The 17365-nt window shown below is 27.3% G+C and overlaps 3 protein-coding genes across 3 annotated transcripts; 2 read left to right on the top strand and 1 right to left on the bottom strand.

Annotated features, from left to right (window-relative positions):
* Nucleotides 1–3605: 3605 nt before the first annotated feature.
* On the bottom strand, nt 3606–4332 carry OCT59_023666 (uncharacterized protein; the record flags this gene model as incomplete). Its single annotated transcript, XM_025327243.2, has 3 exons — nt 3606–3709; nt 4072–4145; nt 4208–4332. 3 exons carry the CDS (start codon nt 4330–4332, stop codon nt 3606–3608), a joined length of 303 nt encoding a protein of 100 aa, XP_025172286.2.
* Nucleotides 4333–7171: 2839 nt separating this feature from the next.
* On the top strand, nt 7172–9358 carry OCT59_023665 (uncharacterized protein; the record flags this gene model as incomplete). Its single annotated transcript, XM_025309474.2, has 5 exons — nt 7172–7417; nt 7502–7574; nt 7662–7846; nt 7913–8261; nt 8334–9358. The coding sequence occupies 5 exons, from the start codon at nt 7172–7174 to the stop codon at nt 9356–9358; spliced, it is 1878 nt and encodes a 625-aa protein (XP_025172285.2).
* Nucleotides 9359–14054: 4696 nt separating this feature from the next.
* OCT59_023664 (uncharacterized protein) lies at nt 14055–16430 on the top strand (the record flags this gene model as incomplete). The annotated part of the gene is made up of 5 exons (XM_025332408.2): nt 14055–14300; nt 14372–14444; nt 14529–14716; nt 14806–15157; nt 15224–16430. 5 exons carry the CDS (start codon nt 14055–14057, stop codon nt 16237–16239), a joined length of 1875 nt encoding a protein of 624 aa, XP_025172284.1. The 3' UTR covers nt 16240–16430.
* Between the last annotated feature and the right edge of the window lie 935 nt (nt 16431–17365).

Genomic DNA, 17365 nt, shown 5'->3' with positions numbered 1-17365 from the left:
AAAAACGATTTGAAGATGAAGAACGTGTTGATTTGAGCAATTTTTGGCGTAAATGTTGTTAGTAAAGTATCAAAAAGAAGGGTTATCGTTGCCGATAGAGCAAAAGGTGCATTCATTTCTTCTGTATTTCAGAATTAAGAACTTCTCTTCATGGTATTTTAGCAAGTTGTGAATTAATGGAAGAAAGCAAATTAAATGAAGCTTAAGCTGAATTGGTTAAAACAATACAAGGTTGTGGAACTTCTTTAATAAGTATTATTAATAGTGTATTAGATTTTGCGAAATTAGAAAGTGAAAAACAAGATTACGTTGAAGATCCAATTAACCAAAGAAATTAAATGAAAAAGACAATGATAATAAAATAGTAAATAGAAATAATAATAAAAAGAAAAAGGGAGGAACGAATTGATTTAGTTAAATTATTAGAAGTATCTGAAGTTTGTTTTGTGGGTCAACAGATGGTTTCCGCTATATATAATGATAATAATAAAATAACAAATAACAATGATGAGGAAAATTTATTAATGGGAAATAATAATACTGCGTATATGATTTATTAATCTCCACACCAATAAGCTGATGATGTTTTACTTATGATTGACGTTGAACCAAGAGATGCTCGTTGGTGGGTTATGGCTGAAGATGGTGCATTAAAATGAATGTAAGTTATGAAAATAAAACATTACTTTCCAAAAGAAAAAAAAAATCTGTTTAAACTAATTATTTAGATTATCAGGTAAATTTATTATTTTTTATTTGAGTCGTAGTTTATCAGTTATTGATCTTATATGAGATAAGCTTGTGAGGTATAATTCTGGATTTTACCCAAATTATACGAAAATTAGAGCGTAAGTGTAACAATAACAGATATAACGGATTGACTCAACCCCGTTCCAACTTGATTGTTTGTTTAATGTCTATCCCACTTCACTTTTTTGTGAGAGCGTAACATCTCCTTCCCCTCAATTTTTTTTTTTTTTAAAAAAATAAGACGCTAAGCAAATAGTTAAATTGGAATGGTCTTAATTAAACGTTATTCGAGTTTATTAATATATATATTTTTTTTAAATAGGAATTCCATGAAATTTACGAAGATCTTAATTTCATTAGCATCATTATCGTATTCATCATTATCTAATCAATATAAGAAACATGCAGGAGTACAAGACACAACAACAACGGATACATCATCATTATCATCAAATAAAATTCACGCGTTAATAACAATAACTGATACAGAATGTGGCATATCACCATTCGTGTTACTTGTATATTAAATATAATAACTGAATATTTTATTTGTTTTTAAAAGTTTTTAACGAGTAGTAAAATTGTAAAAAAAAGTGTAAAAGCTTAGAATCTAAAGCAAAACTTGGTATGATTTTATTTGTTTATTTATCTACTATTTATTTTATATCATAATTTAAAGAATTTTTAAGTAATAATAAAGTTTATTTTAAACTTAGACAAATTTTATTTATTCGAAAATCTGGCGGTGGGAAACTTATGTGATCTTTTGTAACTCCTTATCAATAATGATGTTTATTTTAATATTATTAGAATCAACTTATTTAAAGCTTTATTTTGGTATAATTTCACTTTATTTGAATCATAAGTTACAGAAAAAATAATTTTTTTTGAAATAATAAACAATATATTACAAAAATTAATCTCAACTAAAATTAAAATTTATTTCTATGAAATATTATTATTAGATTCTGTTTAAATAGAGCCTTCAATTAAGCATAATTTTATCTGGTTTAAATAATAGGATGCCAAAAACATACGAAAATTTCACGTACATTTATTGCAAATATTTATGCACGTGATAGTATTGTCTATCCATTTTTAAAATTTTTATTATTAACTAAAAGACGATTATTGTAAATTCCACAAATCAGCAGATATGGCGTTATTTCCGCACTAGCATCAGCTGCAGCAACAAGATCAATTTCAGGACCTAATATACCTGTTGTTTTAAAAGGACCCATACTAGTACTTACAATAAGAGAATTTTTAGCTGAAGAATTTTTACACTTATTTCCTCTGCTGAAGCTTCAAGAGTAAATCAAGGTTCATGAGAAAATTTCCATTAAGAGTAATTGAAGCTTCTTTAGGAGGAAAAATTTGCAAGAGTAGCTTCATCTTTCGTAAAACAATTAGTACAAAGCAATTTAATATCATTATTATTTATGATTGGTTAGGGATGCTCATGGTTCGAACCGAACCGGTTCGGTTCATTGGCGGTTCGACTCGGTTCGTGAGTGAGTGAGTGAACCGGGTGAACCATCGACTCACGGCTAAATTCTGTAATTCTGGCCGGAGTTAACTAATGTCACGTGATGTTACACTAATTTCCAAAAAAGGAAATTTTGTATCTTACAAAACCCGAAAATGTGTTACAAATGGAATACCACGTGATTTCCAGATAATTTCGGCCAGTTTCGGTAGCTTTGGCCAAGTTTCGGAAGTTTCGGCTAAGTTTTGGTAATTTCGGCCAGTTTCGGAAATTTCGACCAGAGTGTTTTAGTTTTGGAAATCCAAAATTAGCTTTGGTAAGTAATATTAAATTTTGACTATCATTAATTAGATGATCTAAATGCTATAAAAAAATCAATTGAGTCGATGGTTCACCTGGTTTACTCGCGAACCAAACCGAACCGAACCACCTATGAACCGGCTCAGGTTCGAGTCATCGGTTAGTGAACCGTAATCATCCCTATGATTGGTATATCTGGTTTTGAAGATTTACCACTTTTTGAGTCAAGATAAGATATTTAATTGTTGGAAATGGAATACCAAATCTTCTGGACTACGATGAGTGTTATTCTTTGTTTGTTTCCCTTCGACCCAATTAATATTGATTTCGTAATCTTTTGGATTATGTGGAAAATCTCATCTCATAATAGCAAAAGTTGCAACTAATTTAGATTCATCTATAACTCTATCAGTAGCCGTAAAATTGGGTAGGCTTTTACTAAAGCATTTCTATTTATGAGAAATTAATAGCATGATTTTTTCAGGCCATTTCTTAACATTCTCAACCGCTTTTTGTCCTTTGGGTTGAAAGTAATTTTCTTTTACGATTGTTTATTAATGAGATTTAATGAAGGTTTGGACGAAGTAGATCAATTCAATAATATCAAGAAATTATTCAAGGATAAAATTGAATATAAAACTAATAGAATGCATAAAAAAGCAGAGGAATGGAATTATTAAGTATTGGTCTTTATAAAAAACGCCGAAATGCTATAGTTCATAAAGACAAGTGGAAAAAAATTACTCCATATACTAAAGATATAGCACTCAAACGTTTGGATATAGCAAAGTAAAATGATGTCATTTAAGTGCAAAATTGCAGTCGAAAAATGTATAGACCAAATATATTAATTATATCGAAAAAAATTATCTTGCTCTAAGTCATAGTTTTTCATAGTTTTGAGGCAAAATCATCATTTAAAAATCAGTCACTCAATTCTAGTATTAAGAGTTGCATTACAGCGTTGCGGAAAGAATTGAAACAAAAAAAAAATGTTATATTTAATCCAAGGATGTAATAAAAATGAAAAATCATTACCTTCATCATGATATTTAATAGCATTAAATTACACTACAACTTTCTTCGGATCATTATAATAGCACCAAAGTGTTTCCCATATAATTTCATCATTGCTTTTACCATAATAACGATTATCATCACGTTTATAATCTTCAAAGAAATTACATAAAAGTGATAAAACATATCATAGGATTTTAATTTTAATATATAAAATGAATAGAAAGTACCATTTTCATGTTTCGTCATATAATTTGCGCCTGCGTAATCCATAACGCTATCATTATGGCGATAAATTAAGTGATGATGTAGTTCAAAATTGACGCGAATGATCACAGATTGGGCACTAAACACGAAAGAAATAAATTCAACGTGATCAATTCGGGCAAAAACAGGTTTAAACCCACCTTAAGTGGCTTTGGCTTCTATTTAGTGTGATCCCATAAATGCACTGCGAGAATGTGATTACTAGTTTATTATAATTGTTGTAATACTTAGAATATTTTTTTTCATACCTTCTAGCTTAGTAATATTACTCAGTTGCTCTTTACAACCTTCCCAGATACATCGATAAACTCGAATAAAAGATCTGTCATAAGAAGAAAACTTAGAGAAAGTTAAAGGAACCAAAGGACTCTTCTCAAAGCTTACGATAATTCAGTTGACTTTACGTGATCACGAAAGACGTGCTTTTCAAGATCCTCCTGGGTATTAAAGTACTGTGGTTCAGAATGAGCATCAGACCATTTGCGGACAAATGGTACACTTTTAGACATGGTTGCTAAAAAAAAAATTTGCAGTTAGTGAGTTAGTGCAAGGACAATCATAATTACTACTTTTCGACTTTAAAAATTAATATTATTTCTTGTCCTAAAGAAATTATTCTTGACCTTGATAACTAAATCAAAGAATATTATTTATTCATTTTATGATCTTTTTAAAAATAAATATATATCAATATCCGCTTGTTCTATAATTTCATACATTTTCTGCTAGTATCCAACTTTATAAATTTCTGAGAACAAGTGATTAAATTTAACATTATATTAATTTCAAATGTTTATCTTGAAAAATTACAATGCTCATAAATAATATGGTATAATAAAATATTACAACAAATTTTATCAAAATTGTAGTTTCCATCTAAATAGTCATAAAAAATTTTATTTTTTAACCTATAAACCGTGATTAAAAAGAGAATGACGCTTATTTTAACTCCTATAAGCTTCTATGATGAATGTTAAATATACCCAAATAATTAAAAAATAAAACTTAATAATATTACGTAGAAAATTCCATTGTTTTTTTTTTTAATCTCGGCCTTTTTCTTTCTACAAGCAAATTATTTTCTTTCACATGAGGAATAAATAGAAATGACAATAATATTAACAAATTTCAACGTAATTTTTTTAAATAAGCTGGTATCTCTAGCGTACGTTTGGATTTGTGAGTGAAGTTTAATATTATTGAAATATTCAACAACGGTCACATGGAGTAGATAACATATGCCATTGGGATTGGTGCAACATCTGTAGGTTTTTGTATATTTGTTTTGTTTTGTTTTTAAACAAAATTTAATTAAATATGTTAATGTTTTCATATTGAGTTTTACTAATACACAAATGATACGTGTGTGGAATTATCAAATTACATTTTAGATTTGTTAATTATCCGAACTAAGCAGAAAACCACCTATAAGAATAAACATAGTAAAATTTGTTTATCAGCTATAATGTTATTTGCGGGTAATAATATAAGTAGTAATAGCGTCATTCCCTTTATTAATAATTTCTGAGTTTTGGCGACTATAAAAAAAATCATTATTAAGTAATACACGTAGTCAAATTTGCTAGCTGAAAAAAAATCACTAATAAATTGATATTATTGACGGGATAAATTAAATTATTGCTTCAAAATTTATTATAATTTAGACTTGCCATCCGTCGTGTTTAGCTGGACACGCTTATTTCAGACTCTTATAATTAAGATCTTTCTAATTGAATATCACTACAATTTAAGAAATTATTCATATAACAATAACTATTTATAATATATTTTCATTATATACATTATATATTACACTTAATATGATAATTAATATCTAATTTATGAATTTTTTTTAAAAATGAAATAAAAAAATATTCGAATAGAATATGCTGGTACCCGATAGTCACTAATAATTAAAATATACCAATTTCGGATTTTGTGTTGTAAATTATTCGTATTATTCAGAAATCAGAACTTGAATGAAAAAAAAATTTAAATTAACCTGTCATGGGGTCTCGTAAACTTTTACTTGATTCTCTTGGTTCTTCTAATCCTAATTTTTTTCAAGTACGATAAAGGTAAAAATGCGAAACTACCAGAAATACTGAGACTATTGGGGCTGACGTAAATTGAAATCTGAAATAGAATTCACTTAGTAATATCTTAAAAGAAAATTTTCATCTTGAAATATTGTGCATTATTTTAACATTTAAATACTATATAATTTTCCGTTTAAAATAATATCTTTATTTTTATTGAAATTCTTTTAAATTTACAGTAAATTTTGTTAAATACGTTCCTTACATGTTATGAACTATACATGTAGCCGAAATTTTCCGAAAATATGGCCGAAATTTAAGCACATGGCCGAAATTATTTGGTAAATTTGGTAATTCTGGTCAAATTTGTGGTGCCGGCCAGAACCATATATCACGTGACACGGGATAAAAGTTTAGCCACCAGGTGAGAATGCTATTCACGCCTGCAATGGAATTTTGTATTACACAAATGTTACACAAAATTCATAATGGCCAGAAAATTTCGATCCTGAATCTCAACTTTCGGCGTTTTCAGTTTCGAGAATGACTGGCCGAAACCGAAACCTGAAATTATGCCGAAATTACTGAGTTTCAGCAACATGTATATTATTAACTATAGTTTAATATGCAATTAATCCATCATTATTTTACTTTCCAATATCAGAAAAGATTTTTGCAAAAATAATGATAAATATGGATTAAAGTTTGGATCCGGTCCAAAAGATTGCCCGATCCTTTAACCGGTTAACCGGTTAATTGGCCGGTTAAACCTTAATTCTAGCTGGCATTGACAATTGACCGGAATTTACTATGTACCACGAAAATCCAAATCTTATAATATTTACCTAATTTATAACTTTAAGTTTTTAACACTTGAAGATTTGAGGGGTAGTTTTATTATATAAAATAACTGAATATAAAAAAAAAAAATTAATAAAAATTAAGTTATCGATGATTTTAAAACAATTTTAACGACAACTTAGCCGGTTAAACGGTTAAATTACCCTTAGCCTTAACCGTCTTAACCGGTCAATAGACCGGCTAACTTTACTATACCATATTAACCATATTAAGAATATGATAGTCACCTTTTTGCAGCAGGGATCAACGAAACGCGGGCTTAAAACAAAAAATATATATGTGTGCGGTCCAAAATTCTGTGTTAGTTTCATATTACACTTGTGTACTGTTAATTGATCGTCAGTTACATAAATAGACATTAAACGTATGTAATACGGTTGGAAATTTTTTTTCTTCTCTTCCCTCTTTTTTTTTTTGAAAAATATTAAATTTTTTACAAAACTCAATAATGTCTAATAATATCGAATTAAATACTACCGAAAATTCAAATGAATGGATTAATTGGATTGATGAGGCTATTACAAAACATTATTTTAAGCATTACGAATATAAACATTTTAACGATATTCAAGAAATTGGTTCCGGAGGGTTCGGGAAAGTCTATCGCGCAAATTGGAAAAATTCTGATAAATTTTTTGCATTAAAATCTTTTTTTAATCTCAACAATGCTACAGTAAAAGAAATTGTCAACGAGGTAATTATAATTTATCTATACACACATAAAACATATACTAATATACGATGTTACATTCTTATTTAATATTCTTTATAATTTTAGCTTAGACTTCAACGCGAAGTTGATTTCCATGAGAATGTTATTCGTTTTTGTGGTATTACAACTCCTGATCAAGGTATGATAACATTTTAATATCATATTATTATAATTAGCTAACGAAATTTTTAAAATAATTTTTCTTTTCTTTTCTTTTTTTTTTAAGAAATTCAAAACGATAATCCAAAAAAATATTTATTAGTTATGGAATATGCCGATAGTGGCACTCTTCGAGATTATTTAAAAGAGAATTTTGATAATCTCACTTGGAATGAAAAGTTAAAACTGGCGTTCCAATTGACTCATGCGGTATCATGTCTACACGACGAAGGGATTGTGCATAGAGATTTGGTAAATTATTTATATTTTATTTGCCATAAGTACGTTAATTAATTAATTATTTACATTGAATAATAGCACTCCAATAATGTACTAGTCCATCAAAACACTATCAAACTGGCTGATTTTGGATTATCAAGAAGGATTGAAGAAATGACCAATTATCAAGAAAGATTGTTTGGAGTGATTCCTTATGTTGACCCAAAAGTATTGGTTAATCAAAGAAATGATGACAATCAACAATCATACTCATTAGATGAAAAGAGTGACGTTTACAGTATTGGTATTCTCTTATGGGAAATATCCAGCGGTCATCCACCTTTTCATGATAAACCATATGATCAAAGTTTGGCCATAGAAATTTTACAAGGTCTCAGAGAAAACCCTATTCCTGATACACCCGAAAATTATATGAATATTTATACAGGTAAATGTAAATATAAATTTATTTATTAAATTGCGATAATATTACTTTAACTAAAATTTATTTTTCCTTTAGATTGTTGGAATAGTGAACCCGACAATCGTCCACCTATTAAACAAGTTGTTTCCGAATTGAAAGCCATAATTGCAAAAGATCCTAATACAACTGTTCGACCAAGTAAACATCTGCTAAATACAAATACTGCCGAAGTACCTAAAAGTAATATGTACAATTCATTTCATGGAGAATTGTCACAGATTATACAAGAATTTGGTACAATGAATACAAAAGAAATGTTATCATTAATGCCATCAAATGATCAAACAAATAAGATTGATGAGAATAAAAATTATAGTGTAATAGTTGATAAAATAATTGAAGATATCCTTAATATGCGTAGTAATGAAAAGCAAGAAATTCTTAGTTATCTTGAAGAACAAAATACAACACCACAAGAAATTTTTAGTTGGTTATTAAATAATCAACAAAATTCAAATTATATTGATTTACTTGGTAATTTTTACTATTCTGGAATCGGAACTAACGTTAATAAACAGAAGGCAATAGAATTATTTCAAAAAGCAGCAAATTTAGGAAATAATATAGCTCAATATGATCTTGGAAATTGTTATTTATATGGGATTGGTGTTAATATAGATTATAACAAAGCATTTGAATTATTTAAAAAATCAGCTGAAGGAGAATACCCAGAAGGAATAGCACAATTGGGAAATTGTTATGATAATGAAATTGGAACTAGTATTGATAGGGAAAAGGCATTTGAATTGTATCGAAAAGCAGCAAATCTAGGAAGTATACCTGGAATAGGTAATTTAGCATATTGTTATCAATATGGAATTGGTACTGATATTAGTGAACATAAAGCATTTGAATTATATCAAAAGGCTGCAAATTTAGGATATGATATAGCTCAATGCCGTCTTGCTTACATGTTTGAAATTGGAGACGGAATAGATAAAGATATGGACAAAGCATATCATTGGTATAAAAAATCTGCTGAACAAGGAAATAGAGATGCCCAAAATAAATTAAAAAGATTTAAGATTAGGAAGAAACATAGTTCATGTAAAATAAATTAAGAATTTTTTTTAATTTTTAGTTTTTCGTTTATTAATATAAAAGTTAGGCTTAGGTTTTATCCCCTTAATTATATATCAAATATAATGTTAATTTATCATAAAAATATTTATTATGAGTCGTTAAACACAATACCGTGCCCGCAATGGTTTTTTATTTATTGTTTGATACTTAGACTGAGATTTATTGTTCTTTAATTTGTCCTAAAAAAATTACTTAAATGAAATTGAATTTCACAAAATTGACTTGTCGTTGCATGAGAAATTTCTGTAAAAGATTGTAATGGGATTAAAGTATATTTTTTGCTTGTTATTTTTTACAATGAAGTTGTCTTAGTAATAAATAAAAATGTTAAATTTGAGTGTTTATTTTACATTTAAAATCTAATCACAGCTAACTCTTGTTGACGAAACGTCCATAACTCAAGTTATTCGTACTGTGAAACCTACACTACTAGTTAAAGGGTAATTTGACTCACTATGATTAATAACAAATTAACAATAAAAAAAATAAAAAGAAATAAAATCGAAGATTAAGTCTTTGACGGTCCTGCTTCCAGGAAGTCATCAGTATGGTCTGGAGAAGGACTGTACGTTTAGGTCATTGGGTACTGTCAGAAAAATTCAGGTTGGAATTTTTAGTTTGTTGAGCACAAAAAAAAAATTGCCATAGAAAAGAATAGTCTGAAGAGATCTCTCTTCCTTCTCGCCTCTTACTTTTTCTTTCCACTCTTGTTCACATACTTCCTTTCCTCCATTTCTCTCTTATCCTTTCCACTTATAAACTCTTTTGATTGGTAAAAGAGAATCAGAATAGAGACTGGAATGAATTTTTTTAGTAAGGCACTTGAAAAATAATTTATTTTCCCCTGTATTTTCCAGTTCGATTTTTTTGAACAGTTTGTCTTTCAATTTTGTTCAGCGAGACTCCACCTTTCTCAATACTTCCTCCCTGTAAAAAAAGTCAATTTGTTTTTTTTATTCCATCTTTTTTTCGTAAAAGGCTCATATTTTCGGAATTAATAACTTTATATCACGGAATTTATCGAATTATTTGCATTTTCCGTGAATGGATCCGTGAAAGGCTCATTTTCACGGAGTTTTTACAGAAATAACGGATAAAATTTTTTATAGGGCCTCTATGCTTTCAAATATTTTAATGAAATAAGCTTTGTTAGAAAGTTTTTTGACATCGTTCCAAATCAAAGATACTCAAAGTTATTTAAAAATACAGTACCTTGCGTAATGACTTGCGAACACCTACTTTAACGCGGAAAAAAAAACAATTTCTTGTTTGAGAGGTAAAGCATTGGGAGACACTTATCAGTAGTGGCGAGAACTATAAAAATATGAAAATACCTCACCTACATCTTGTTAAATAATATTTCCCCAAAATCTAATTTGTAATTTTCGTCTGGAATTCCCTATAAAAGAAGAAAAAAAGAAGATAAACTAATTAATAAGAAAATCACCTCCAAGAATTGAACTTGGACACAGAAATTGTGGAACCAACGGTGATGGATTTTTGTTGAGTTGATAAGTTATTAAGGAAAGAACTCGACAAAGGAATGAAATAAAGGGTATCACATGTGAAGAAGGAAATCACATGAGATAGATCAAATGATCAAGAAAGGTAAATTTTACAAGACAAAGGATCTCTCTGACACCAATTAGCACAGTGCAATGCTTCATGGGCGATGCAAACGATCCCCTTATAAAATTTATCTATCTAAGAATGGTCAAATGATCAAGAAAGGGTAAATTTTTACAAGACAAAGAATCTCTCTGACACCAATTAGCACAGTGCAATGCTTCATGGGCGATGCAAACGATCCCCTTGTAAAAATTATCTATCTAAGAATGGTCAAGAAATCCCAAGTTGACCAAAGGGGAAAGATTACGTCTCCATGCTATATTTGGTAAGCAATGGGCCAAGCTACGTAATATAAGATTATTTAATTAAATTGTTGAGAAATTAAAAGGATAATAATATTTACTAAATAGATTACTCTATAAAGTAAAGAATAAGAAAAGATGAGAATATGAATTATACAGTTAAGTAAATAAAGAAAATGAAAAAGAATGGATAATAATATATATAATAGATAAAGGAGATTTGATAATAATATAGATAATAATAAATGTTCAAAAGAATGAAATATATTAGAGAAATGAAGAGTAGGGAGATTAGAAAGAGATAAGATTATAGTGCACATGAATTTCAATAAGTGGAAAATTAGGACAATTGCATTATTGAGAATGTTGGTATGTATGAGGAGAATTATAAAAAGAATGTAAAAAAATCCGGTAAGTAATGGTAAATTATGTTGAGAAGTTTCAATGATAGGTTGAGGGTGATTGTAACATTTATTGATAGGAAATTCATTTAAAATAGTATTAACAATATTTGGACACAAATGATAAGACATTTTGTAATTGCAAGTTAAAAATTTGAATTGAAATTTAGGTGATTGATAAAAGTTTTGTAAGATTTGTAAGATTTGAAAAATAATAATATTGAAATTTGGTTTTTGATTTTTTTCTTGAGGAAATTAAGGGTATTTATATATTTTTTAAAACCATAGATACATAGTGACTAATAATAAAATAGATAAAAAAAATCAAGATTATCTATATTATCTATGAGTCACAATTAATTTATAAGTTATTTAACCTAAACTAGTAATATTAATTGATTTAATGATGAATAATATGATAGTTGATTTGATTTACTCCCTATAAACCATATAATTAAAGATTATATGATATTGTGTAATATTCCCATATTATTAAAGCTTTTATTATTGTTAATTAAAATAAAATTTATTAAAATTTTTATTCAAGATAAATTTATTTTTAATATATAGTTTAGCAATGGTTTTAGTATAAAATTTTTATCGTATGTATACATTACCGAAAAAATAAGTTCAGCTCTTGAGTTTACTAGTGTACTTAGCTTAAATAAATTAAACACGCGTGATATACATAACAAAAATGAAATTTCGATAGTTACACAAGATCCTAGATTTAATATTCCCTAATTTGGATTTGAAGTGTGTGCTACGCTTATGTTTCGGACAATAAAAAAAGTATACTGAAATCTATCTATAAAGTTATATGGAAAATTTGCAGGTGTAAGTATACTGATTATAATATACTGCCTTACTGCGTATCGATAAGATATGTTAGTTTGCATTATTACTCATATAAAGTCAACGATATTACAGTATCTAATCTCTAATCTCATACTTAACATGTGAAGTATTATCAATATTTTATCTAATAAATAAACTTACTATAATATATCAAATTTTTGGAGAAACGCGTAATATAACTTGCCAAACACCCTTATTACTTTTAAATAGGTAAAGATCAATTTTTATTGTATATAAGATATATAAGATATGAAATTACTTTGATATTTTGTTATTAGATGACGTAAAGAAACATGAGGTATTAATGTAACGATACAAAGTTTCTTTGGATTTACTCGATATGAAAGCAAATGTTTTTTTTTTAATTTTAGAAACTGTTTTGTTATTGAAACGATTAATATACGCAGTAATAATTAAATAGAAAGTTATTTACTATATAATCTTTATTTAAAGTAGTAGAAGTTATAACCATAATGGTAATAATGGGTAATTTGGCGTAACTTTGTTTATTTTGATAATAATAACATATTCCCAAATCCCAATTTATTCAATTTATTTCGACATTTTAAGGAGGAAAAGAATGAATGGTAATAATTTTTCGTTTATTTTTTTTTAAGATGCTTAATTTATTATAATTAGGATTTATAGTTTTCATTATCTTAAAAATTTTCCTACAATTATATATTTCAATTAAATTGATAATTAAAAAATTTCATTTTTTTTTTACTAGTAAAAGAATGTCACAATTCACAACTCAATTTGAACGGATGATTTATAAATAAAACAAATTAAAAAAAAATTATGTATCGTTATTGTCGAAATTCGTCAAAACAAAAATTTAGTAGTTCTTGTAATATATTACTTTGTAAACTCTATTGATTACATACAATTCTATAATATTATTTATTGTTCTTTATCATTTATTAAATCTAATCTTTTTGTAAACAAAAAGAAATATTCTATATTTCTATGATTCATCAAAATTTCTTTTCTTCAAAGCTAAAATAGAAACACATCTTACATACTTTTTAAATATCAATAATAATAGATATCATATTGAGAATTAAAAAATTATTGCTAACGTACCGCATTATATATAGACCGATATTATTTAACAATTTTAGAAGAAAGGATATCACATTCTTGTACTTTCATTCGGTAAAGGGTTTAATAAACCTCATTCTTTACGATCTTTAAATTATAATATTAAAGAAATTTAAGTGTTAATAAAGATGTTGAATTCATCAGGCTGCTAAAAAAATCCTAGTAAAAAAAGCTAAAATGACTGCTCTGTAACATGCCCATAAAAATATATTCAAATATAATTCCAGAGATTTGAGATTTGAAAGGAAAAAGCTTTGTAGGATCCTAAAAAAAATTTACTGATTTTACATTATTCGAATTTGGTACAACATAATGTTGGGCAAATTTTCGGTCAATTAATATCACATGATAAATGATCGACAACTATTCATGCATGATTTATTTAAACGCACTGTAATACATATTATTGTAACTCTTTACTCTTTCTCTACATTCAAATAATGAACGATAACATCGAATTTAATGATACTGAAAATTCAAATGAATGGATTAAATGGATTGAAGAGGCTATTACCAAAAATTACTTTAAATATTACGAGTTTAAATATTTTAATAATTTTCAAGAAGTTGGTTCAGGAGGTTTTGGAAAAGTCTATCGTGCAAATTGGAAAAATTCTCATAAATATTTTGCATTAAAATCTTTTTTTAATCTCAACAATGCCACAGCAAAAGAAATTGTCAACGAGGTAATTTTTATTCTAAATTTTTTTTTTCTTTTTTGTACGTTATATTTCTAATTTAAAATTCATGATTTTAGTTAAAACTTCAGCGTGAGGTTGATTTTCATGAGAATATTATTCGTTTTTGTGGTATTACAACTTCTGATCAAGGTATAATTTACATTTTAATATCATGTCATTTGTTAAATGAAAATATGAAGTTTAAATAAATATTATTTTTTTTTCTTTTACAAGAAATCTTTCAAAACGGCAATTCAAAAAATTATTTATTAGTAATGGAATATGCCAACGGAGGCACTCTAAGAAGTTATTTAAAAGAACATTTCAATAATCTCACTTGGAATGGAAAATTAAATCTGGCGCTACAATTAGCTCATGCTGTGTCATGCTTACACGATGAAGGAATTGTACATCGTGATTTGGTATATAAGTTTTTTACGTTTATTGTTATTGTGCAATAAAATTATCATACATATAATTTAATTATTTTAATTATAATATTTAACAACAGCACTCTAATAACGTATTGGTTCATCAAAACATCATTAAATTAGCAGATTTTGGATTATCAAAAAGAATTGAAGAATCATCTAATCTTCAATCAAAAATATTCGGGATAATTCCGTATAGCGATCCAAAAATATTTGTTAGACGAAGAAATAATAACAATCAAATAAAATTATATTCATTAAACGAAAAGAGCGATGTTTACAGTATTGGTGTTCTCTTATGGGAAATATCTAGCGGTCAACCACCTTTTTGTAATGAACCATATGATGTTAGTTTGGCTATGGAAATTTTACAAGGTCTCAGAGAAAGCCCTGTACCTAATACACTGGAAGATTATGTAAAGATTTATAAGGGTAAATATAACTATATATTAATTATAAATTGTAATAACAATATTTTAACTGAAAATTTAACTTTAGATTGTTGGAATGGTGAACCGGATAATCGTCCAACGATCAATCAGGTTGTTACTGAATTGCAAGTCATTATTTCGAAAGATTCTAGCACGAACATTCAAGTATTGAGTGATCAGCAAATTAATGTAAATACTAATGAAGTTACAAATACTAATGAAGTTACAAATAATACTATAGATAATTCATTATATGGAGAAATGTCTCAAATTATTCAAAATTTTAATAAAATGAATATGAGTGAAGTAGTATCATCAACGTCATCAAGTAATAAGACTATTTTATTTGAGAATAATTTTAGTGTAATAGCTGATAAAATAATCAAAGATATTCTTAATAAACATATTAATAAGAAAGAAATTCAAGAAATTCTTAATTACCTTGAAGAACAAAATACAACGCCACAAGAAATTTATAACTGGTTATTAGATAATCAAAATAATTCAAATTACTTTGATTTACTAGGAAATTTTTATTATTCAGGAATTGGTACTAATATTAATAAACAAAAAGCATTTGAATTATTTCAAAGGGCAGCGGATTTAGGAAATAATATAGCTCATTATGATCTTGGGAATTGTTACAGATGTGGATATGGTACTGATAAAGATTATAATAAAGCTTTTGAATGTTATAAAAAATCAGCTGAAGGAGAATACCCAGAAGGAATAAATGCTTTGGGAAATTGTTATTCCGGTGGAATTGGAACTATGATTAATAAGAAAAAGGCATTTAAATTATATCAAAAAGCAGCAAATTTAGGAGTTGGAATAGATAATTTAGCATATTGTTATCGATATGGAACTGGAACTAGTATTGATAAACGAAAGTCATTTGAACTATTTCAAAAAGCAGCAAATTTAGGAATAATGGAAGCTCAATACGAACTTGCTAACATATACGAAATTGGAGATGGAGTGATGAAAAATATTAATCAAGCGGTTTACTGGTATGAAAAATCTGCTGAACAAGGACATAAAAACGCACAAATTAGATTAAAAGAGATCAAACAAGTAGAATAATTCATGTAACGTAAATTAAGATATTTTAGTTCGATTTAACTATAAATTAAATCATAACGAAATTATATCACTTAGGATTAATATAAAACATAGACAACAAAAGTGATAAATAATTATTACATGTGAAACGCGTAGTAATAGTAACAGTATACTATATTCTTTGTAAAAGTTAATAAACAATTATTATTTGGAACAAAAGTTTGAAAAAAAATATATATTTATATGTATGTATGAAAATGACGTGATAAAATAATAAATAGAAGATAACGCAAAAAAATAATTGAAATTTTTTATAAAGAATTTGTTAATGTAATTATAATATTTCTTTATAATTTATAATTTATGATTTAGCTTAAATACAAATTGATTTTAATGTCCATTGCAATTGATAAAATAAACATCATTTTAAAAATGAAATATAAAATAAAAAGAGAATCAAAGTGATAATTCAAAAATAAATCGAAATATTCGAATATTACTTTCGAAGCTATTTATCGCCAGGATTATGAACGCAGACATTGATTTCCGTGTCCACAAAAAATCGCCGGACAATGTCCCATGTACAACACTGCGGCGCCCAGTAGGACCCCGAGCTATACATAAAAAGGTAGGGTAAAGGTTTGCGTAGAATTGACCAAAATAATCATGTAGATCTTTCCTTTTATAGATAATTCCGGCCGGAATTTATTTCCCTTTTTAGACGCTGACTGGCATTATCATAATTCCGGCCCTGAAAAAATGCGTAGAGCTAATAGTAATTTTTTTTGGCTGCACCTTACCTCTATATATATAGCTCGGGGTCCTCGCCCAGTATCAATAATAACCGCTGTAACTGTTACGACGAACACTGTCATTACGATTGATGCTAAACTTTTAAGAATAACAGATTTATTCTGTGCGAAAAAAAAACGAAATAAAATATTTTGTAATGAATATAATCAATAATTCCGCAAGCTATTTTTTATTTTAATAGATAACTTACCAGGCAGTATATAAACCTTATTTGAAAAAAAATCTCATACTTTATACAGCAAGGTTTGAATGCATAATTTTTATTTTTTATTTTTATTTCACAGAAAGAAACATCATTAGTACAGTCTACAAGAAACTATATAAAATAATTCCT

This window comes from Rhizophagus irregularis, chromosome 4 (assembly GCF_026210795.1).
Source record: "Rhizophagus irregularis chromosome 4, complete sequence".
Taxonomy (NCBI): domain Eukaryota; kingdom Fungi; phylum Glomeromycota; class Glomeromycetes; order Glomerales; family Glomeraceae; genus Rhizophagus; species Rhizophagus irregularis.
The sequence above is the reverse complement of the archived record's forward strand: the minus strand, read 5'-3'. Positions and strand labels throughout refer to the sequence as shown.